General features: G+C 37.2%; 1 protein-coding gene across 1 annotated transcript; it reads right to left on the reverse strand.

The window, feature by feature from the left end:
- Positions 1–171: 171 nt before the first annotated feature.
- LOC111510633 (uncharacterized) lies at positions 172–25,500 on the reverse strand. Its single transcript, XM_023166559.2, has 9 exons — positions 25,311–25,500; positions 24,756–25,258; positions 17,508–17,786; positions 14,083–14,521; positions 8,709–9,082; positions 6,417–6,691; positions 955–1,328; positions 653–886; positions 172–471 (listed from the first exon to the last, which is right to left on the reverse strand). The coding sequence occupies exons 1-9, from the start codon at positions 25,338–25,340 to the stop codon at positions 274–276; spliced, it is 2,706 nt and encodes a 901-aa protein (XP_023022327.2). The 5' UTR covers positions 25,341–25,500; the 3' UTR covers positions 172–273.
- Positions 25,501–25,604: the final 104 nt, after the last annotated feature.

The raw sequence follows: 25,604 nt of genomic DNA on the forward strand, positions 1-25,604 counted from the left end.
CTCAAATGGTGCTAGCGATTGCATAATAAAAGATTAGATCCCGTTTTCCTCATCACGCACAAGTCTTCATAATACTTCTGAGGTTAATTATGAGATGAAAAATTTATTTTCTTGATTAGACCCTTCTTTATGATGAAGACAGATTTCATTAAAAAACTTACTTTATTAAATATTATATACAATCACAACAGAAACAGATACAAACTCTTATGAAAATAACTGTGCCAACAATGTGTACAAAACATATCTATCAGGTATATGGCAGTGTATATATCATTTATTCAACTCTTGAATCTTTTGCTTCATGTACAAATCTAGTTGTGAGTAGTCCAGCAGGGTGTTTTGGACAAAGTCGTGGAGAAGGGCAGGCCACTCATGATCCAAAACCACCAGTTTGTTCATCGCACTGGCCATCTCTTCTAGCAGACTCGTAATATACTGTTTGGCCTTTTGTCTCATAAGTGCGTCTTCCTGTTAAAAAAATTATTAGGGTAAAGATACCAAAAAAATGTCACTGAGATATATTATTCATAATAAAATCATGAAGACTCAGATCTGGCGAATGTGGAGGCTTGGTGCTGAATTCTCCAATTCTAACTTGATAATTTTTAACAAGATATCATCAGGTTTCCATAGTTTATGATTACCTCACCTGTGATGCAGAAGCCTTCTTCCACTGAAGCGCTTCTTTGCTGACAACACTCTTCAGCTCAGGATCAGCAGACAGTAACCATTTTTTTGGATTTTGTTCCGAAACTCCATGGTTGATATCGATTCTCAAGCGAACCAATAAAGGCTGTAGCAGAACATCTGGTAGCGACCAGAGAACCAAATCGCTGAGACTTTGGTACTCTTCATTGGCGAGCTTAATTTCGTCTCCTGTGATCTGAAAAAGTAGTTTCAAATTGGCAAAAACTCAAAAAGGTTTCTAGGGATCTATGAAAAAGTGCTAACCTCCTCGTTATTTATAGTTTTGAGCCCCCAGTGTGCCAACCTATAGACAGCGTAACTTCTCCAACTCTTGTCACAGATGGGATTCCCCTCCGGATCTATGTACAAGGAGGACATCCCTTGGATCTCAGCCAGCGCGTTCAGCTGTCCCAGACATGTGATGTTGGTTTCTTTGAAGGCGAAATGATCCACATTCGGGAATCTGTTCTTAAATTTGCCAAGCACTCCAGTAACGCTGTTGAAGTTTACGTAGTTGAACTTGACGGTGTTAACGTCGTGGGCTTTGCTAGCGTTCCAAGGTTTGTCAATAAACCTCAAGGCTCCCTGTCCATAAATGTTCAGATGTCTGCCGCATATTTCTATAAGGTAGTCTCCTCCTGTCAAAATTGATGATTAATTGTTTTTCTGCGGCTCTCATACTAAAAATTTGTTATACTGGTATACTTGGTCAGGCAACTAATGTGACGATGTAAATTGTGATCCATTTTACAGAATAATAATAATAATAATAATAATAATAATAATGGAAGCATCCTACACCATCTGGATGCCGGAGAGACGTATACTTACCTCGGGGTGGAACAACGCCACTCACAAGAGGTAACTGCAGTGAAAAACTCTCTCCGCGGCAAGTATCAGCACAAACTTCGACAGATCTGGTCATCGGAACTGTCGGGGAAGAACAAAGTAGCTGCAACAAATATGCTTGCCGTTCCAATCTTACTCTACTCCTTTGGAGTAGTGAAGTGGACTCGGGAGGAGCTGTATCAACTCGACGTAAGGACCCGAAAAATGATGCATCTCTATAGGAGTTTGCATCCCAAATCGTCCGTTCCACGGTTGTACTTCCCCCGACAACAGGGAGGTCGTGGACTTTTGAGTTTGGAGTGTCTACATGACAGAATGGTACTGGATACAGCCTGTAAAGTCGTCAGGAGTTCGGATCCCCTTCTCTGCATGGTCCGTGACCATGAGAGAGCAGGAATTGGAGCATTTCTCTTTAGGGCAGCTGCTCGAGCAGCTGATGAACTCGGTATAGTTTTCGACTCTGAACGAGGTGACTACAACTCTGTCACCGAGTTGGAACCCGTTCAGCAAAAAGCTCAGATAAAAGCCGCAGAGATCACCTTACTTCTGCAGAGACACAGGGATAAGCCGATGCATGGGGTCTTCTTCAATAACATTGAAGACCTTGGCTTATCAAAGCGCCTGACGTTCGCTTTTCTCAGGTCGAGTGGGCTGAAGTCGGAAACTGAGGGGTTCATCATGGCTTGCCAGGATGGTGTCTTCAACACCTTAGTCTACCGCAGTCGCGTGATGGGTATAGAGGTTCCTGACACAAGATGCAGGGCCTGCCGCGAGGCGCCCGAGACCCTAATGCACTTGCTATCAGCATGTCCAGCATATGCGGTCTCGGCCTATATCCATCGACATAACGCGGCCCTAAGAGTGCTATATTACCATCTACGGCACTCTTACGGTATTGACGAGACACCGGTGTTGCCCTACGCTCCGGGGGATATTGAATCCGTTGTGGGGAACGAGAAGTGCCGAATTTATTGGAACTATTCGTTTCCCACCCTCAGGCTCATACAAGCTAATAAGCCTGATGTAGTCCTTCTCGACCACCAGACCAAAACGATATTTGTCGTGGAGTTTTCAGCTCCTGGCGAGACGAATATTGTCAGAAAAGAGGAGGAAAAACGGATAAAATATCGAGATTTTCTCTTCGAACTCCGCAGACTCTATCCAGATCACTCTGTCAAGATGGTCGTTCTGATTATTGGAGTCCTTGGTGGAATGATGTCTTCTCTACTCTCGAATCTCAAAATCATACCGGCTTGCCGCACTAAGGCAGAAATCTTAGCCGCACAGATGCAGAAGGCTGTCATTCTTGGCTCACTGCGTTTGCTCAGGGCACATGATTCTCGGACCCAATGATCACTTACCCCACGGTGTGGGGAGTGGTCATTGGTTGATTATGCTGGCGCGCCCTCCCGAATGTATCGGGGCTTCGGGGGATAGGGCCTGACCAGCGCACACTACGGTGAAATAATAATGTTTTATTATTTCCTTGTTAAAAAGTACATTGTTATACGTACAGTGACAAGGAAAACGTCTGAGGGTGGGACACGTTACAGAGTATAATGTTTGTAGTAATCAATAATCTAAAAATATGATACATATAGGTATATACATATAATTATTTGTTTGGCTTAGATTATGTAAAAAAAAATAACGATAAATAAATGAAAGTCAATTTTATCACATAGTTGTGATATTTTGTCATTAAAATATAAAAAAAACAGCTTGAAATTCGTCAAGTGTGTAGCAATTTTTTTCAATAAGTGCCTTTTTCAGTCTTGATTTGAAAATGTTAAGATTTGGTGATATTTTAATTGATTCTTCTAATTTATTAAACATTTTTGGTCCAAGATAAAGAAAACTTTTCTGATAAAGAGTTATTCTATGAATATTGGGCATCAGTTTGCCTCTAGAACGAGTTGGATAATTATGTTGCTGGAAAGGTGTATTATGCTTGTTTCTATAAACGTATATACACAATTCATAAATATAGAGACCAGCAACAGTTAGTATCTTGAAATTTTTAAAAGCATTTCTACATGATTCTCTCCAACCAATACCGGCAATGATTCTTACTGCATATTTTTGCAAAATAAATATTCTTTCAGCAGCAGATCCGGTACCCCAATTCAAAATTCCATATCTCAAGTGGCAGTTTATGGTCGCATAGTATAAGCTCAGTAAAATCTCTTTACTACAAAAATTAGCCATGAATCTCAGAGCATAGCAGTTTTTTCTCAATTTAATACAGAGGGTCTCAATATGAGGAGTCCATGTGAGTTTGTAGTCCAAGGTGACGCCTAACATTTTTGTAGAAGTACAAGATTCAATTGGCAGATCCCCATTTTCATGGATAACAAAATGTTCGGGCCACTTACTAATGGTGAACTTCATCATCACAGTTTTAGATGTATTGAGTGTTAAGTGATTTTTTTCTGCCCATATGTTTACTTGTTTATGTACATCCTGGGTTCTTTCCTGTAGGGTCGTTACATCAATTTCCTTCACTATGAAATTTGTGTCATCTGCATACGCTACTGTGTGAATAGTATAATAAATAAAATAGTATAATAAATAAAAGTTACTAAACTTTCAACTGTTCGAATTATGACGAACATAAAAATCTAAGAACTAAGTATAATTGAAAATCTTTCAAATTTGAAACGATCGTCTTATCAAAACAAAAATTTTAGTGTATTTTGCGATAACCTCGAGTATTTAATTCAAAAAATCTGTCAGTATATTCAATATAGGAATATAAATTCTCAGAGATCAATTGATGATTGGCTCCATATATCGATTTGTAACTATATCTACGGCATATTGTAGGTTAGGTTAGTTTAGGTCTAAAGTGAGTGGGTCTATTCAACCCTCTACCGCAACCCACAAGGGTTTATTGTGGCTCGCACCTATTCACACTCGGCCAAATAAACCCAGCTTCTCAACGAAGCCGATTAGTTTGTATGGTGAGTGGTCTTTCAGGTCAGTTGGTAAGAGTACGGCTCTGCCGAACTCTAATAACCTGATTCGGTCCCCAGCGGGGCAGGCACAAAGTTTATGCTCTACTGTTTCATCATTTTCTAAACAGAGGCGACACACACACTATCTTCCGACACTCCAAGACTCTGCATATGATGATTCAAATGACAGTGACCAGTAAGAGGGCCTGTTAGACATCGTAGTTCACCGCTACTGTAGTCCAACAACTGTTTGATATCAAACTTCGAAGGGTGCATAGGTGCTTGCAAGGCTTTGCAAGGGAGTCAGCAGCTTCATTGCCTTCCAGGCCAGTATGGCCAGGAATCCAGACCAGACACAAACTGTTAAGTCTTCCTATCAAGGAAAGTTGTTTTTGGCAATTTGCTACCAATTTAGACGTTGCTTAGTAGGAGCCAAGAGCTACCTGCGCCGTTTGACTGACCGAGAATATTTTCATTGACTTGTGTATGAGATTGGATTTATCCAATCTCTCCGCACACAATTCAATAGCGTAAATTTCCGCTTGAAATATAGTCGCATAAGTTCCTAAGCAGGTAAATATCTCTGTCCTGGGTCTACGACTGAAACAGAACCGGAAGGTGTTTTAGATCCATCTGTGAACCAACAACTAACTGCTCTTAATATTTCCTTCTCCCGGATGATCCAGTCCTATCAACTCGGGAATAGTACTTTATAAGGCAGTTCGTAGTTGACAGTTAGAGGCATAAAGTCAGAGGTCATTTCCAGAATGCTGTGACTTCCAGTGTCAACCAACAGACTGTTACACTCTGCATTAAATTCATTTGTGCAATTGGCAATGTGCACAAGTCTGCATGCAGTCCATTTAGCCTCTCTCTCCAGAAAAATGTGGAGAGGATGTAGGTCTAGAAGGATCTCCATGGCCGCTAACGGTATGGTACTGATGGCATCACTGATAGCCAGACAAGCCTGTCTCTATGAACCAGAGAGCTTCGCTTGGGCCGTTTTCTGTAAAGCCTTCGGCCACTAGACAATTACACTATAAGTGATCATTGGTCTGACAATCATCACATAAATCCAGTGGATTTGTTTGGGACCTAAACTCCAAGTTTTACCACAAATCCTTCGACATGTCCATAGAGACAGTATGGCTTAGTGTAAAACCTTTTCCAAGTGAGCGTTCCATGAGTCTTTCATCAAGGACAATGCCAAGATACTTCACGTCCGTTCCAAATGGAAGGACCTCACCATTGACGGAAAGTGACGTTAGATCGTCCAATTTTCTTCTCTTGGTGAACGGAATTAACACAGTTTTGCTGGGGTTGACAGACATCTGCTCCCTCAGGCACCAACTGTGAACAATGTCCAACGTGCTTTGGAGGATATTACAAGCTACCCTTCACGACATGGACCTTGCCAGGATGACAAGGTCATCTGCATAAGCTTGCAGATCAACTTTTTTTCTGTCGAGGACATCAAGCAGACTATCCATCAGGAGCGACCACAAAAGGGAAGATAGTACCCCACCTTGAGGGCAGCCCCTGGTGACCCTCAACCTATTGGTTCTATTATGATCCTAGCGAACACGGTGACGTCATTTGACTAATAATACACGTAAAATTGATGTGAATTCGAGGGCAGTATGATATTTCATTGGGAACATCATATATACGTGCTCATTATATTAGGTATCTCCACAGATTCATAATATTATTACTCGTTGTCATGAATAGAAAGGAAATAGTAATTTACTCAAAGCAGTGATGTTATTCAAAAACGATCAATTTTGCCAACCCAGAAAATAAAATTGTACTAAATTGTGTTCAAATGCACTGCACCACAAAATACCTTATAAAAGAAACACTCATCTGGAACTCATTATCGGAGGAATTACTGTAACACAATTTCAAATAATTCTTTACCTTGTTCTCTGTCTTTCGGCAACGGAGGAGAAGACTGTTTCTTCGTCTTAGCTGTTGAAGCTCTGGTATTGCATCTAGGAGGCAGTGTCTTTCCGTGAACCGCGCTTCTGACGTTCCTAGTCAGAGATTTATTCGAATCACCGCTGGAGTGGCTTGGATTCGATGTATTCGAGGAGCTAGTAGCTCCTGAGAGGATACTTAACGAATCGGTGGCAGCAGTGGGATTCTTTGCTGGATTCTCACGCAGGAGTGGAACGGCAATGGGCACACACTTACTGAAATTGATTCATGAAAGAGATAGATGAGAAGTAGACGTAATTCATATCTTCTATTTTAAACTAGTATGATCTATTTGACAAATTGAAGTTATGTCAAAGTTTTTAATGCCCTCAGGGGCAATTTGCCAAGCGAGCTTATTGCAACAGAACATATACAGAATGGGGTTCGAAAATGACCAAAACTCCACAAATTGAAACCATGAAATTATGTTTTTCCGTTTTACCATTCGGGAAAAGAGGTAAATGATATCAGATTTTATGCCCTTCAGGCATAACATCAGTAGATAAACAATCCTCTATTATATTGGCCACTTTTTCAAAATAAATTCACTTTATGCAATTCCTTCATTTTTTTATATGGAAAATTTCAGGTTGACAAATACCATTATACTGAACGAAACTAATTTTTGTGGAGAAAATACTCTGTTCAATATTTATATTATTATATATTAGTGATTTCAAGACTTTGGAGAACAAAAATATCAGGGACCCAAAGCAGTTTAACCTCTTTGTAAGTTAAAGACAACAAGATCATCCACGAAGGTAGTAGAATGAAGTAGAAACTTCCTGTAAACGAAGGGAAAGGAGCAAAATCCATGACAGGCATACCATGCAATTCAATTAATTGAAGTGATAGATTTGGAAAAATTTAATGGATCGCAAAGTCATGAAAAATGCGAAATAAAACTTTCATGTCCCTTACCACTTTTATTAGTAACTAATGTTACTGCAGTTTCGTCCTACAAAGACATTTTCAAATAATCAACAATTTATTGTAATTGTAATTTAAACAAACAATTACAATTCAACAATTTATTGTTATTGTAATTCAAACAAACAATTACAATCCAACAATTTATTGTAATTGTAATTCAAACAACCATTTGCAATCCAACAATTTATTATAATTGTAATACAAAACAAACAATTATTACAATTCAACAATTTATTTTAATTGATTAAAAATGTCCTCATAGAACGAAACTGCAGTAACATTAGTAACAAATAAAAGTGAAAGTTTAATTTTTCATGTATTCATGGACTTACTAGGAAGCTGTGTACGGAATCGTTATAGAGCTTTGAATTCTGAAGGAAGATCTCGAAAAAGAAACTAGGCATCAGATTTTGGCTAGAAGACAGCAAGAGCCTCACAAGGAAGATAAACCGTCACAGACATTGCTTGCCCTTCTCTACGTCAGAGGATTATCGAAAAATATAAGAAGAATTGGGTCCAAGTACAACATCAGAACCTGCATCTGATCCAGAAACACCATCCGTAGTAGCCTCACGATATACTGTGAGTGCGGCAAATCCTATATCGATGAAAGTAAGAGACCATTGAAAGTTCGCTTTGCCAAGCACGAGAGAAACACACAGCAAGGAGAAAACAGCAAATTGGGAATAACAGAGCATATTTGAACTCATCAACATAACATCAAGTGGTATCAAGCTGAGGATCATCCACTGGGAGGAACCCTGGTTCAAGAGAAAGTTCAAAGAAGCTGCATATATGTTGTCCAAGGACGCAATCAGCTAAGCTAACGTAGAAATACACAACATATGGAAACCGGTAATCGAGCGAAAAAATACTCAACTCCCGCTAAACCGGTGAAGCGGGGAGTGAAGAGGGGATGGGTGGAAGCATTCGAATGACCTATGAATAGTCACTTCTCGAAGAAATAGTCCAGTCATCACCCGTTTACGATTGTGGATACTAACAATCGAAATGTCGTGGAGTAACTCGGTTTGGAATCCTTTTTAATTTTTCAATTTCATTTTCAGTTGTTCAATTTTTATTTTTTGGCTTACTTTTGTTTTATTGTTATTTCATTTCACGTTTTATTGCTTAATATAATCGATAATTTTAGCTACTCATTTCAATTTTATTTGTTCTTTCAGAGATTTCAGATCAGATTAGAATCATATTAGACAATGTAAGTCCGAACTAGTAAAATTCACCACGAAACATTGTTAACCACTTTCAAACAAACAATAAAAGTATGCCTTTACTCACGTTTGGGGATCCTCTACCAATTCCCTTTTCTCAAATTCCACATCACCTTCCGACTCCGAATCGGATTCCTTGGAGCTACATGAACTATAAAAAGACTCGGCAGCATCGACTTCACTTCCACTAGCGAAAGAGCTCGCTGAGCTATCGATATTCGGACCAACGCTGGACAGGCTTCCCTTGCTGCTTCCTTCTTTGCCGTGATCTTCTTCCAGCTTACTGATAATAGGAACTAGGATAGGAGGTAGTTTGAAGAACTCGTTGCCAGAATTGTTCGATGACGACGTGTTTTGTGAATATTCCGTGTCTTGGGATGAGGTTCTGAGCAGATTCAGTTTTTTGTCGGCTAGTACGGGGACTTTTGTTCCTTGAGTACCCTAATAAGGTGAAATAATGATAAACATGTATTTCAGTCCCAATAATCATAAGAATAGGCAATTATTCCTTTTTAAAATGCAGTGTAACGAATCTAAAGCCACCCCTGACCGATATGCCGGCCGACTCAGCGAACAAACACATGACATCACCGCGAAAGAATGCAGTCGGGAATCGCCGGTAAAACGCTATAATTAAACCGTTATCGATATACGCATGGCTTCCCGACTCGAGAGGGCAGTTCAGAAAGTGAATCGAGCGGCTAAACAAGGAATTCAAATAATGGAAATAAATTAAGCGTTAGTTGCTAGATGTTGTGAATAAATTAGTTTGTGATTAGTGAATATTGTTGGAAATACATTTGTTTAGGACATTTATTTCATAAATTTGTCACAGTAGACTATCTGAAGAATGCAGATTTGAAATTATTTGTTTACTGATTATATTATATTGAGCTGTCTTGTTTGATAATCATGTACATGTTCTATACATTTTTAGTACAATGTTTTTGAGTTATAAACAGAATTGATGTCGAATAAACGCTTTGGTTTGTAGAAATTATTTATTAGTTCTATAAAAAGTTCGCAAGTTTTCAGACCTACAATTGAAAAAAAAATTAAAAAAATTATGAGGGATAATCGCTGTTTATACGCTCTGAATCATGTAATGAGAAATAAAAGCATATCCAAAGGAGCTAAAATAATTAACAAAGTGATAATCTATATGCCTTTGAAACATGGAGCATAACAAACGGAGAATAGTCTACTGGCCGGGGAAATGAAGATCTCACGATAGATATTTGGTGGAAAGGACATAAAAGGGCAATGACAGAGATGGACGAATGAGGAACTAGCGTAGCCATATAAATACCCCATTCAGCTATAAAATTAACCCATCGACGGTTTCCCAATGTTGTCGTAGTGCTTGCGGACTTTCATGATCCCAAGAGCCATGCCGGCGGTTATTCAGCTATTGATTGGGCTCACCAAACCAGACGTAGTACCATCCACTGCGATACCGGGGGTTAGAACACTTCTGCGGTAACGCAGGGATCTTGAAGAAAATCAAAAGAAGAATTGTACCTGCATACCTGTACAATATGAGTCTGCTACCTTAAAAAGATGGTGCTACTGCTAGGATACAGTAGAGAAATGAACATCTCCTGAGGGGTTCCACAAAGCTCCGTAATTGGTCCCATTGTGGAACATATACTATGATGGGGCACTGAATCTGACGGCCTCTAGAGAAGTTAACCTGATAAGCTATGCAGATGACCTAGCTGTAGTGGTGGTAGAAAAAAATGAGGAAAGTTTGGTAAGAACTTCCAATAGAACTGTGAACCATGTAGCCGAGTGGATGACAGCGAAGCGACTCAAGCTTGCCCCTCAGAAGTCAGAGGTAGTACTGCTGGCAGCAGGCAGGAAACCGAAAAATATCAATAGAATTGGAGAAAACGAAGATCTGTAGCCAAGAACCCACATGGACGAAATATGAAAATGAGAGCTCATGTTAGAACAATTGCAGAAAAGGCAAGGAAAGCCATAAGCAAAATAAGCAGAATAATGCCCAACGTTGGAGGCCCTTGAGAAGGTAACAGAAGAATACTCTTCTCAGTCACCCAATCATGCTCTATGGTACAACAATCTGGAAAAGAGCCATGGGAAAAACGATATATATATATATATAAATATATTACTAAGTGCCCGAAGAAAAGCAGTCATAAAAATAGCATATGCGTATATCAACCAAACATCTGCTGATGATTGCAAGAACCCCCCAATAGATCTGCCGGCGGAAGAGAGAACAATGGTACAAAACAACGCACCAAAAAGGTTAGCAAGGTCACAATTCATTGAAAAATGACAATTTCGATAGATGGACAATGGAAAGACAAACTGGACAAGAAGACTGATGAGAGACAGAGAACCACGGATAGATAGTAAATGAGAAAAGGTGAATTACTTTCTCACACAAGTCCTAACGGGGCATGGTTGTTTTCAAGCTCAAAAATAAAGAAAACTGGGAAGCCGTTAACAAAATTTCCAATACCATACTGACAAAGAAAAGAAAAGAACTAAATGAGTAATGATATAACACTGAAAAAAATGAAAACCCCTGGACCATCATCTGCTAGTCCAGAGTAGCCTGCGTGAATAATGAATGATTTTTTAGTCGGCAAGAATTCGACACTTACTGGTCATAGGGTCACCAAGTGTCTTGTGAAGATTTTTCCACTCGCCGAAAAAACAACTTCTGCGATAACACTTGCCTGTTTTAAGATTCAACTGAAAAGAGGGCTCAATCTAGTTTAATGTTATGCGACCCCTGACGAAAGATAAATGGTACATGGTATCAACAACGGATCGTCTGAGATACCGGGCGATCTCTTAGAGTATTTAGATTAATATTATTACAGCAGAATTCATGATTCCATATTCGTGGGCATTTAATGAACCATAAACGAGAGAAGGAAGAATATTTAAGCGACTTGCAATGAGAGTAGTTCAGGCTAACGTACAACATATATAGTGAGGGAGGTTCGTTGGTCCTTACAAAGGACAAGAACTCATACAATAACTCTGGGTCTACAGGAAAAATATCATGGAATTGGCAGAGATTCGGGGAAATTAATTTACAACATAATCTCAGATAATCCAAGAACATGCATAATTATCTGAAAAGAGTGAAATATGTTACTGTTGAGTACTTTTGTACCAGGGATGTGCCGCGGTCAAAATAAAAGAAGGCTGATGAGGAAGGAATTGAAAAAATCGTCATTGGATCAGCATACTTTTCCTACTACAGCCAGGAACTGCCACCAACCAGGAAAGTGGAGGAGCTAGTGGGAGCCTGCCAAGCAGACAGATCAGATCTCATAATTAGCTGGGGGAGCACTGTTACCAATGAAGGAGGGGAGCACTTAGTACAGTTCATTATGGCAAACAATTCGGACATTTTAAACGTAGGCAATTCCTGAATCTACCTCCTTTACACTTTGTGATAATGGGGGAGACCAGGATGGGCCAATTCAGACTGGAAAACTCACCGAACTACAAAAAATCGGACCGAACAGAAATTTCGGAACAAGTGGAGGAGCACATATTGAATATGTGCACGGACCACATGACACCGAAGTACACCTTCAACACAAACTTCACGGCCAAAATCATAAGCCGTGAGGAGTGGAAGACCATTAGTCATCCCGAAAACATGTTTCGAAAAAACACCTGGTGTACAGATGGATCAAAGACCAAACATGGAACGGGAGCTGGAATATACCAAGCGGATAGAAATATAAACTACAGCTATCCGCTAGGACTACACACATCCGTCTTTCAGGCGGAAGTGTATGCTATCTTGCAGTGTGCAAGGCTTATTAAATTGAGACCTCAAAGAAATGAGCGGATCAATTTTTTACAGACAGCAAGAGCGCACTAGGGGCTCTGACAAACCCGAAGGTGACATCAAAACTGGTCTGAGAATGCCATGAAGAACTGAATGAACTTGCAAACAGGAACAAATTAACTTTGTTATGGGTGCCAGGGCATTCAGGAATCACATGTAATGATAAAGCTGATGAATGCGCTAGACGCGGATCATCAACTCCATATATAGGTCCTGAACCAGCTCGTGGAGTACCAAAATCATTGGTACGAAACCAGATTAGGACATGGACCAATAAGAAGCATACAGAGTACTGGACAAAAGTACCTGGCAACAAACACAGTAGAACCTTCATTAGGGAACCGTCCGAGAAAAGAACTGAAGAACTACTTCAATATAGTAGGGATCGGCTCAAAATAATTACAGGGTTACTAACCGGTCATTGTCCGCTTAGAGGACACCTGAATAAAATGGGGCTGTACAACGGAGACCTCAGCTGCAGATTATGCAACGAAGGGACAGAAACAGCTCTACACATCTTATGCGAATGTGAGGCACTGAATCACAGGAGGCAGGCAAATTGGACGTACAAAATTACGCCCAGAAGAATATGACGAACATCCAACACGGAACCTGTACAAACTAGTACAGGGAACGAGATGGAATGGGTGTCATGTGAAGATGGGAGAATAAACGCAATAAGCCCAAGAGGCTGCAGTGTTTTCTGGAGACTTGGACTGAATGGACAAGTCAGACAGCTCCCAAGGTACAAAAAAAAACACCGTCGTTAACATGAGGTATAGGGAAGTGATAGACTTAACTGTAGGAACTACATTTACTGAAGAGTAACTATGTTGAGAAATGGAATGGGATGTATCTGATGAGAAAAGGTGTTCAAATCATCAGCATACAAACTTTGATTTCGAAGGGTCTCGTAGCTCGACTATATTTATCAAAACTCCCGGACAACAAACTGGGAAGCCGATAAGGCAGACATGGAAACTTGTTCAGTCCGGATGAGTTTTGAAAAACTTACAAACTTAGGGTTTACAGCAGACCCATTACTGGGAGCTATCATATCTGAGTACAACGAACATTGTCCCACCGTCAAACAGAGATCAAATAGAAACGCTTCCTGGTGAAATGAATATTAGGTAAAGATGAGACAACACTCTAGAAAAACCTACAAAATGGACAAAAAATCAGGTTTCTGGGATCAACATATAAGGTTTCTAACTGAATACAACAAAGCTCTGAGGAAATTTAAGACAGACCAATGGAGAAGGCAATGTGATGAGATCGAACAGACCCATCTATGGGATCAACAGAGAACTCAATCCTTGAATATCAAAGATAAACGAGGCTCTTTAAGGTGGTCAGGTGCAAAGCCGAGCACTGTTTCGAACCGTCATAGGTCTCATCAGTGGTGCTAGACTGAAGGACAAACGCATTGCTGAACTCAAGTAGAAACTTTTACTCCATGATTCATCCACTTTTACACCAACGATGCTCATTTTCTTGTGTGTCATAGAAATAATTGAAATCTTCGAACATATTACAAAATCAAAAGCTGAGTCCATACTTCAGTCAAGACCAATAAAAGACCCAAACTACTCACATAAACTTTCGACTTCGCCAGCCTGGTGATATTCGAAGCAACAGTCTTCCTCAAAGGCGTCAAAATGAAATCAGAATCCGGCTTGAGATTCTTAACGCTTTTCTCCACGATGTTAACGCTTGTCGTGAGACACTTTGTCTGTGACCGTAGCAACTCCCAGTTGGTTCTGGCGTTGGAGATGACTTCTTCTCGCCTGCAAGTCAGAGAGACGTCGCTCGTCAGATCCATGAACGTCGCATTGGTGAGCTCTTTGTTCCTCCTCCAGGCCATGGCAGCCTTCCGGACTTGCTCGGTTATTTGCATGGAGTTCAGTTTGATGAGTAGAGGAAGGTACGAAACGAGGAATGAGACGCAGTCGCCCCCCAGCGATATCGGGTTGTTGTCTATTGATATTTCTTTGATGTTGGGTGATTTTGCCAGACTACTGATGTCTTCGACACTGGAAAAAACGAAGTGATGATGATGATGAGGAGTATACTCTATCATCCAAAGAAAAATATTGTTGACAAAGCTAGTAAATGAATATAAAAATATAGATAAAGATATAATGTGAACTGAAGTATAAAAAACAGTGGGTGCCAGCTTCCCAGGGTCGCCCATAGTGATCCAGGCAAAATTGCATCCTTTGATTCCATCCCATCTCTTTAGGGATTGAGCATGGGTGTGACATTTGGTTAGTTGCGCAATTGTCGAAGTCATCAGGCAGTAGGTGCCACTGGGTCCTAAAATTCTTAGTCCAGCCGCTTCCTTGGCTAAAGAGTCGGCAATGCGATTACCTTCACTCCTGTCGTGCTCTTCAACCCACCTCAGGATAATGTTATTATCTACCGAGGCTTTGACTAAATCTTGGTGACACTCTAGTTCAGTGGTCGCTAACCTCTTCAATGTGTTGAGCTCAGTAGAGAACAACAAAAATAATATTATGGCAAGCAGTTGTAAGAAGGTAAAGACATACCACTTTCATTCGGAATGGGAAGAACAATACTTTTTTACAGAAGTTAAAGATAAAAATGTATGTTTATGTAATACTTCGGTCTCCGTTGCTAAAAAAGAAAATATTGAGAGACATCATAAAACTGTACATTCAAATTTTGAAAAATCATTCCCACTATATTCTGCCGCCAGAAAGGAGAAACTGAAACAGTTAAAAAAACAGTTAATTGGGCAATAATCAATATTTTTAAGGACAGTCGACAAAAATAAGGCTGCAACTGAGGCATCGTACCGTGTATCCCAGAAATTGCACAAAAATAGAAACCTTATGAAGACGGGGAAAAGATAAAACAGACGTTTTTAGAAGCTGCTCATTCGTTATTTTCCAACTTTAGAAATAAAGACGAGATAGTTTCAGCTATAAAATCTATGCAACTTTCTGCTAATACAGTGATGAGACGTGTAGAAGTAATGAGCAATGATATTGTTTTACAGTTAAGAACAGACTTAGATAACTGTGTTTATTTTTCACTTTAACTGGATGAATCAACAGATGTCGTTGACACTGCCCAGATGGCCGTGTTCGTCAGGATGGTTTTTAGTGATTTTACGATTAAAGAAGATCTTTTGAAGTTCATTCCACTGAAAGGACACACTACTATATTATTTCTTCCGAGAAAATTCAAATATCGAAAATGGTAGGCTTGACAACCGATGGCACTCCAGCTATGGTGGGTTGTGATAAGGGTCTGGTGGCGTTATGTCGTGAAGATGAAACTTTTCCGCAATTTCTCTGTTACCACTGCATTATCCATCAGCAAGCAGTATGTGGAAATTTCCTGAAACTAAACAACGTTATGAAACTGGTGGTAAAAATTGTGAACAAGATTAGAGCTCAAGCGTTACAAAGAAGATTATTCACAACCTTGGCCGATGAAGTTGACTGTCAATACGGGTACCTACTCCTTCACTCTGAAGTCCGATGGTTAAATAGAGGACGGGTGCTGAAACGTTTTAATGATGTCCTATCTGGCATAGTTCAATTTTTCAAACAACGCGATGAACCGACTCCGGAACTAGAAAATTCAATCTGGCTTAGAGATTTTGGTTTTCTCGTGGACATTACAGAGAAATTGAACGAACTTAATTTGCAGCTTCAGGGGAGAGACAAAGAACTAGCGGAAATGATTTCTGATATAAAAGCATTTATCAAAAAGATGGAGTTTTGGGAAAAAACCTAATTAACAGCGATTCCAAGCATTTTCCTATTCTTTCAGAAAAAATATCTCAAAATCCATTAGAACCCTATGACAACAAATATCATGTAAAAATAATTTCTACCCTGAAGAATAACTTCAAAAATCGTTTTAAGGATTTCAATGAAATGGCTTTACTGGCGCAGTTTGTTGTTTCACCCTTTATGGAAATTGATATCCAACAGTTTGCAACTTGTGTTATGCAGAACTTTGGCGAAGACATCGCTGCAACAGAAATGGAAGTCATTGAGTTTCAAAATGATTTAGCCTTAAAATCGTTAGTCTCAAGTACTAAATGTATCTGGCCTATTGTAAGTAAAGACAAATATTCAGTTTTATGCCGTGTTGCCTTGAAAGTGAAAGCATTACTCAGTTCAACCCATTTGTGTGAATCTTCTTTTTCCAATATGAAGTTTATTAAGAACAAATATCGCAATCGACTTACAGATGAACATTTGGATAATTGTATTCGAATGGCTGCATCAAATTATACTGCAAACATTAAAAAAATTATCGATGAGTCTGAGTGTCAGCCTTCTCATTGAACGTGCTTTTTTATTTTTCAATGTTTATGTTCATGCTTTTTTGTTGTTATTATTAACTATTTTTATACGTGACATGCCGTTGTGGCTGGATAAAAGTTTGTGTTTATTTTTCAAACACCTTCGTTTGATAGGTAGGAATGTAGATATGAACAAGAACGTACTAGTAATATTAGTTATTTTGTTATTAACTTATTATTAGTACCTATGTATTATGTATTACCAGTTGAATAGTAAAATAAATACATATAATGATAAATTAACTGTGGATTATTTCATTTACGTTGCGTTACGTGGCTTCCGTCTGGGTAGCTCGCGGTTTATTCCAAAATTAACAAAGTAGCTCAACACATTGAAGAGGTTGGCGACCACTGGTCTATACAATATTCCATTCGCTAAATTCGAAAAAGATATTGAATGTTTCAATTCCTAAAAATGGAAAATTATTATATATGTCCAAAACCCGTTCTCTGAAAAATTCTCTTTCAATATTATCAATACCTGACCTGAGTAGATTGTTGATATAATTGAGCCTTTCATGTGTTTATATTAGCTAGATCTTGCCCAATTATCACAATTACACAATTCAGAGTGAATAAGGGAAGATAGGTACTTAAAAAGATACTATGAAAGTGAAACTCAAACTCAATCTGTCGTGTCAATACTCTACACCTTATCCAATTTTTCTACTCACCTCTGTAGATCATTATTGCTGACGAATAACTTTCCCAAGTTGGGGACCTCTCCAAAACCCATCAACTTCTTCAACTTGTTCCTTCTCAGGTTGAGTTCTTGAAGAGATTGGAGCCCCTGGAGGTCTTTGTTTCCAATGGATCTAATTTGATTTCCAGCCAAATTAAGAACCTTCAGATCTTTCAGATTCGTGAGACCTTCTACTTGCGATATTTGATTGCCGTGGAAGTCCAAAACTTCGACTTTCAGGAGCTTCTCCAGTCCTTCGATCTTTTTTATTCTGAAATGTTCGGTTTATCAACAATCTGAGTTTTTCACTTTCTACTTTAGTTAAGATAGTCGAAATCGTACAGGAGTCCATCCAAACATGGAATGTGTAAAAAATATTTTTTAAACCTGAAGCACTCAATTATTTCACCTGAAAAATATAGGTTGTAGGTATACTTTCCTCTATGCCTATTCATGCCAAAGAGAAGTACGCTGTCTGTTCGAAAAATAAGGTGAATTTTCAGATATAATACACTTGTTCCAGCGTTTTTTCCAATCCTCAATTATCGCAAAACGGCGTTCTCTCATAGGCCTCTTCAATCTTAGTAACAGGAAAAGTCGAAAGGTGCCAAATCTGGTGAATACGGTGGCTGAGGCGTTGTTTTTTATCGAAATATTACAAACAAGCAATGACGAGTGTGAACAATACCGGAATTCTCCGTATTGCTTCAAGCAAGCGGTGCATAACTCCAAGGTAATAGTCCTTATTGATCATGTGGCAAAAACCTCTGATGAACTATGCCAGGGTAATCGAAGAAAACAGAGAGCAAAACCTTGGGTCACCTTTGATGAACCTAGATCTTGGCTTTTCTGGGCTCTTACCTTGGGACGAATGGACTTTGGTTTTGGTGTCATAACCGTACCCATGATTCGTCACTAGCACCAGCTTCATACCCAAAATTTCCGAAAAATTGCATAGCATGAACCAACCGATATACCAACATCCTCAGTAACTCTTTAAGGTACGGAATTCCTTTCTGAATTACATAAAATCTTGACAGTTTTTGGAATCTTTATTTCGGAAACAGTATGTTCCATTAACAAACATTAATTGATATTTAGTGGTTACTCCAATTATTACGCCCTTCGTCAATCTAACGACCTAAGATTACCCATACCAACTTCTACTCTAGTCAAAGACACTATATATTATAATGGTCGTCTTCTCAATTCAAATTGTGGAGACAACTTTGAGTTTTTATTCTTCGTGAAAGTAAAAGACTTATTATATAGTAGACCCTATTTTAGTTTAGAAGGGTTCTATGAGGACAGCTCTCGCTAATTAATTTTGTCGACTGTATTTTTCATTAAACAAAGTATGGTACACTGCATTTGAACATTTGAAACTTTTTTGGTATTTTTTTATTGATTGATAACTTTAATCAATTTTATATGTGTTTGACTATTTTAAGATTATTTTTTCCGGGTGTTCATCCGTTGTGTACTATTCGATAGTCGACGTTTCGCCATCATCTCAGATGGCATTATCAAGACGAGTTACTGCTTCGCTTCAAGAGGTGTAACTGATGTTAGGTTCTTCTTGTGGTGTTTTTAATGGTTTCGATTGCGTAAGTTGTTTGGATTTGTTACCTGTTTTTCCACCTGAGGGAGAATTCGACAAATCAGGGAAGCTATCGAAATCGAAAAGCAAGGCCTCATCAACAAAAGGGATGACTCACTAAACATCCCAAGGATTTGGAAAACAATAATTTAAAACAACCCCCAAAGACAACCACAAATTGATAATGAACCATCGCAGGTTGGAGAACTGCCAAAAGCCATCAACAACCCTCAGGTGGTATAATCGAGGTACAGAACAAAAATTTCCTCAGATTGAAATCACATTGACTAATAAATCAAAATGTTTAATTAATTTGTCGAAAAAGTTGTGCCTTCGCCATTTATTAAAAAATTTCAATTTTACACATATTTTCTTGAAGTTATTAGAATCTGTTTTATGGATAAAAATAATGTTTTCGATTAATTTTGCAAAACTTAGGGACGAAGTAAACAAAACAAAGTACTGATTATGAAAAAAGTGGACAAATCTAAACAAATTTTATTATTTTCACAGATTGACATTCGCAATTTCTTATCTGGACGAAAAGTTCTCTTGAAAATTTGTTGGACCTGATTCGAAACTGAACAATGTTTCACAAGTTGAGGAAACCGAGTAGAATACAGAAAAATTAAAATCGTTATAGAATTTGGTGGATGAGTAGGTTCCTTCGCCATTTTTTCAATAATCTGAAAAATGGCCGGAATAGGAATCAAATTATGAAAAACGTTTAGTCTATCTTCTGATGATATCATTGTTTTTTATATTGTTTCAGCAACGAATTTTATTGTTTTTTGTAATGATTTTATATTATTTTCATGGGAAAGAAAGGTTATGGCTTTCTACTTCTCCATCTTCATTCAGGAAGAATGTGTGAATCTTCCAAAGAAAGAAAACAATTAATTTCAAGATAAACTCATCTGTAACCTTCGATCCTTTCTGGAATTTGTCACTCCCCGTACCACAAAGAACTGGCCAATTGAGTTTATCACAATGCGTGAATTTCTTCACAAGAGAGGAAACTTTGGATGGACATGAAAAACCGACGTATTCGAGTTGCAAGGAAAGTATTTTAGTCATTTATTTCAAAAGATTATCTCTAACAAAACGATTTAGAGGCAAGCTAAATGTTGCTGTCGAATTTCCTGTAGATGCAGCAGACAATGTGACTCCTTGTCGTTATAATCTATATGCACTTTCAAATCACAGTGGTTCTACTTACAGCAGACATTAAACAGCATTCTGCAGACATCCCTATACTGGCACGTGTCATGAATACAATGATTCCACGTGTCACCAATTTCACAAAAATCGCTTATGAGTGGAGATGCATACATTATCTTTTATGAAAAAAGAAAACGACTTCACACCTTTGAGCGTTTTGAAAATTACTTTTTGAACTGTTAATTTTAATGTTATAATGAATTGTAGTGATATATGATATTAATTTTTGTCGTTTTTTGTAAAACATTCTTATGACTTCATTGTAAAGTCAACAGATGATTTTTATCATAAATTGGAGAGGAATATATACCTTACAAATTTTTTAGAACTTACGGAAACCGAGTAGTTTTGAATATCAGGAAAATTGAAATTGTTGTATAATTTGGTGAATGCGTCGGTGCCTTCGCCATTTTTGGCGGTACAGGAATCCTTATCTGATAATAAAAAAGAGTTGACCAAATTATTGTTTTCAATAAAGAATGTTGGAAGTGGAAACAGAATAAGAAAAAGTGTTTTTGTACAATACAATTCGATGTTCTTATAGAAGTAGTTGTTTCGACAGGGCTTTTTCTTGTACAGTCACTTTGGGGGTTTGCCTATGAAAGTGGACATACATAGCTATAAATTTGTATAAACTTTTTATTTTGGCATCATGAAAGTATTCTCGAAATTCAAATATGATTCGACGGCCGCAACTTCAAAAATTGGGGGTCAAAAGTCGAAAAAAAGACTTTTTGCACGTTTTTTGCCAATATCTCGTTTCCAATGGGTTTTATGCTAACTGTATTCGTTATCAATATTGTAGAAAATTAAATTATCTACAACTTTTGTTTCAAACATTTTTTCATACGTTGAATCGTTTTTGAGATAGAGGGCAGCGCGAGCGTAGATTAATTATTTAAAATCAACTGGTTGTCCCGATCGAAATCAGCTCATTTGAGGTTTATAAATTACAACTTAATAAATAATTATATAATTAAAAATAATTTTCATTTTTCATCGACAAATACATTATATTTAATTATTTTTTTCATTTATTATTTATTTTCAATTAAGTATCAATTTATTTAATAACACACACCTGCCCGTGCATTTATAAATTTGTAGAGGGAAAAATATATATTACATTATAATTTAAATCTAATCTATAGAAATTATTCTGTAACAAATGAAAATGAATAGAAAAGAAATAAAATTTTAAATAATATTTTTATTAAAAAATCCCATTTGATACATTTGTGAATGTCAAAACTAAAAAAACAGATAAAATAATTAAAAGAATAATTAGTTTCAATTTCAATTTTCTTCTTCTTCATAGTCTTCGTCTTCTCGAAGCTGTAAAAATTCAAGGGCATTGTCATCTTCATCCAGATTCGTTTCCAATTCTTCCATGATTTCTGGATCAAAGAATCTACCTTTGTTAACATCGATCTCATATGGTACAGCATTACACTGGCCACAAGCTAAAGAGCGTTGCAACCCCGCTTTTCTTAATTCACATCTTGATTCACAACCACTTTTGCAGTTACAGAATATCGTATTGAGTAACTCATCTGGAGCAGGTGGTAAAATGGTCATGATAGGTTCTATCAATCCGTTACGCATTGTCCAACCTCATTCCTAGGGTTCCAAATCATGTCCAAACCAAGTTTGAACTTGGTAATAAACACGATTGAAATGTTGGTGAGCTGCTCTACTTGTTGGTGGGATATTTGATAACTGCACAGGTTTATTGAGCTTTGTTAGCTTGACATATTGTGCATAACGAAGATGATCGATAGTATCTACAGACTTTGGAGCATTATAAACAGCTGATAAAGTTTGCAATCCACTATCAAATAATCTTTGAACCGGACAGTTTTCTTCTTCAAAGGCTGCGGAAAGTTAATCCAAATTAGATAGTTTCTCGAATGTTCTTAAAAACTTTTTTTTTTCTTTTTTAGAGCGCAGAAGTCGTATCACAGCCGCTTAAAGCGCGAAGGAACAAAATTTTAAACAAGATTTACTAAATTATTTTCTACTTGAAATGCAATTACCGTAAAAGAGAATATAATTAAAATGTTATTAAAGTATATCCCTTAATGACTTTTTGAAATACAGAAATAAATTACATTATTGAATTCATAGATCGGTTCATTAATGAAAAAAAAATTCGAATATAATGTATTTGTTAATAAAAAATGAAAATTATTTATTAAGTCATAATTTATTAACCTTTAATGAGCTGATTTCGATCGGGACAACCAGTTGATTTCAAATAATATTTAATCTGCACTCGCGCTGCCCTCTATCTCAAAAACGATTCAACGTATGAAAAAATGTTTGAAACAAAAGTTGTAGAGAATGTAATTTTCTACAATATTGATAATGAATACAATTAGCATAAAACCCATTAGAAACGAGATATTGGCAAACAACGTGCAGAAAGTCGGGTTTTTTTACTTTTGACCCCCAATTTTTGAAGTTGCGGCCGTCGAATCATATGTGAATTTTGAGAATACTTTTATGATACCAAAATACAAAGTTTATACAAATTTACAGCTGGGTATGTCGACTTTCCGAAATACAGGCCTAAATCGACCTAAAATGACTGGACAACCAGTTTGTGTCTGAAAGTTATTTCTTTGCATAATCCACACATCTTTGTAGAGGATTCATTTTCAAATTGAATGCTTTCTTTTTGTATAGAGATGCAAAAGTAGAAAGCCAAAACCTGTCTTTCCCAAAAATTAATCTCTTCTAAAAATATACCCTTAGATAAATATTATGATCTTTTTCTTTATATACTTTCTTGATTTCTTATTTCTTCTGTCCACCAAACAGTGTTTCTTTTTATTAAGTATATTTCCAGCTCATTGTCAAATTTAAAATGAACCAATCTTTATATCTTCATCCTATCAAATGTTTTTAGGCCCAAGTTGTTGTCCAACTTTGTCGTGTACCATTTTTTCTGCTGATATAATGACATTATAAGTGAAAACGTTTATGATTCTGTTTAATTTCTACGAATTTACCTGATACACCGGCTTATAGTAAGGTTCAATATGTTTTTATGAAAATGTGGTAAATTAGAAGCTTTATGTTGCCATATATTTTAAAATTTTTGTATTATGATTTTCCAAATTATATAATTATTACCACTCTCTTTTATTTCAAAATATCCAGAAATTAAAAGCCAAATCAGGATGAAGGTTGAAAAATTTCTAGTCAAACTGCTACAAATAGAAACTTTTCAGAAGCATCAATCTGCTTTTCAAATTGAACCAAGGCTGGGGAGAGTAAAAATACCCCCAGGAAAATTATACAAATAACATCAATGTCTGTCAAAATAATTTCATAACAACATTCATTCAAATGAACTTCAAATAAAAAATGGGAAAGTAAAAAAATAATGCACCTTTCCAATAAGTAATTTTTAAAATTCACTCTCATCAAGTAATTGACATTCCAGTAAAGAGTTAATAAAATGAAACATAACAAAAGAAATTAAATTTATTGAATAAAAATTATATAAATAATATTTTAAAAAAAAACATATTTCAGTTCAAAATAACAAATCAAAACATAAAAATATTAATGATAAAATATAAAACTGAGTAAACAAAAATGGGAAACCATTTTTTTGCAAAGGCAATTAGCTGTTTGATGATATTTGACACAGATACATTTGTAGAGAGTCTTGAAAGAGTATTGGCAATCAAAATTCAACTCTAATAAAAAACAATGAATAATAAAAATGAAGCACCCATAAAGGGATACAATAAATTATCAGGATACAATGTTCCTATGATAATGTGAATCCAGACATTATTATAAAAGCCACATATTCATCTATACTGAAAAAGAATTCACAAAGTAGAACATCATGTTGGAAATGTGAACTATCAAGAAACCTTAGAAAATCACTCAATTATAGATAAATAATATTTTCTCCTGATAGCGCTGATTTTTGAAAGACTTTCAATTAGAACTACATATTTTTTAGGCTGATCACTAAACTTATGTGAAAATTTAGTGCTCCGGTCCACTTTCAAAGATTCGGTCACACAATAGTCAAAGAATCGATTAATTTAGGGACTCATTTCTGGTATTTTCTTGAAATAATAGTTTTATAACGGGTGCGTAAAGGCCTGCAACATAGGATCATAGAAAAAAGAAGTAATTTTACAAGTTTTCATTGCCAGAAGTGAGTTTCTTTTGAACAGTTTCGACTTATCAATGGATGTATCTCTGAAAGTAATGTAAAGCTTAGTCAGCAGACAAAAAGACATGATTCTAATTTAAAAATGTTTCGAAAACTAACATGAACCAGTGAAATGAATACTTACCCTATGACAGAAAATTATCAGCAAATTACTGTTACTTAATTTTTTTCTGGGTTTGTGAATATAAAGCCTTACTGTGTTGACACTCAATTACCTATTTTTGCCCATGAGCAGTACCCTGAGGTTCTCTAACTTGTCAAGACAACACAACCGCTCCAGCTGGTTATCATACATATCTAGAAAAACTAAGGTGGGAAACGTCTGCTTGCTCAACATCTCTAAACTATTTATCAAATTGTGCTGCAGTGATAGCAGCCTAAGCCTAGGTTCCCCATCGATGATGGGAATTGACACTAATCCTCGCCTATCCAGGCTTATGCGGTCCGGCTGCGTTTCTTTCTCTTCTTGTAGACGTGAAACATGTAGCAGTCCATCGGTATGCGTCCGCAACAGCGCAGGCTCACAGAGCGAAGAGGTGTCATGTTGCCCTTTCGTTAGGGCCGAAGCATTCAAAGTACTGTGTGATCTCACGTACAAGCCCCGCTTGTCTTTTACTGACAAGGCTGGGGCTATTTTCAGAAGGTTTTTCTCGGCCTGCTGGTCATTCTGATCAATACTCTTCACATGAGTATGTAGCCTGAAGGACTTTTTCTTTTCCTGAAAGAAAGTTTGATAGTTTGACAGTTCTTCTGGGGCCGATTTTACTTACGACGGTAGCAGCGGTACTGCTAATTGGCATTTATGATCCATATATGTTCAAGTGTGTTTATTTTGTCATATATTGTATTGTTTCTATCAGTATTTCAGAAATATTATGACATTTCTGACGTTTTTATTTGTTGTGGTTATGCAATTATAACCTATATATCATATAAACGTGACTATGAACCCGGCAAGGGTTTACGGTATCGTAAAAATTAGTAATCCGAGATATATTTAAGAGGAGAATCATATCATATTCTCTATTCACTAAACTGCAGATATAAAAATTTGAGTTCAAATT

This window comes from Leptinotarsa decemlineata, unplaced genomic scaffold (genome assembly GCF_025532065.1).
Source record: "Leptinotarsa decemlineata unplaced genomic scaffold, Ldec_3_MD MMD2_tig00026307_RagTag_RagTag, whole genome shotgun sequence".
Classification (NCBI taxonomy): domain Eukaryota; kingdom Metazoa; phylum Arthropoda; class Insecta; order Coleoptera; family Chrysomelidae; genus Leptinotarsa; species Leptinotarsa decemlineata.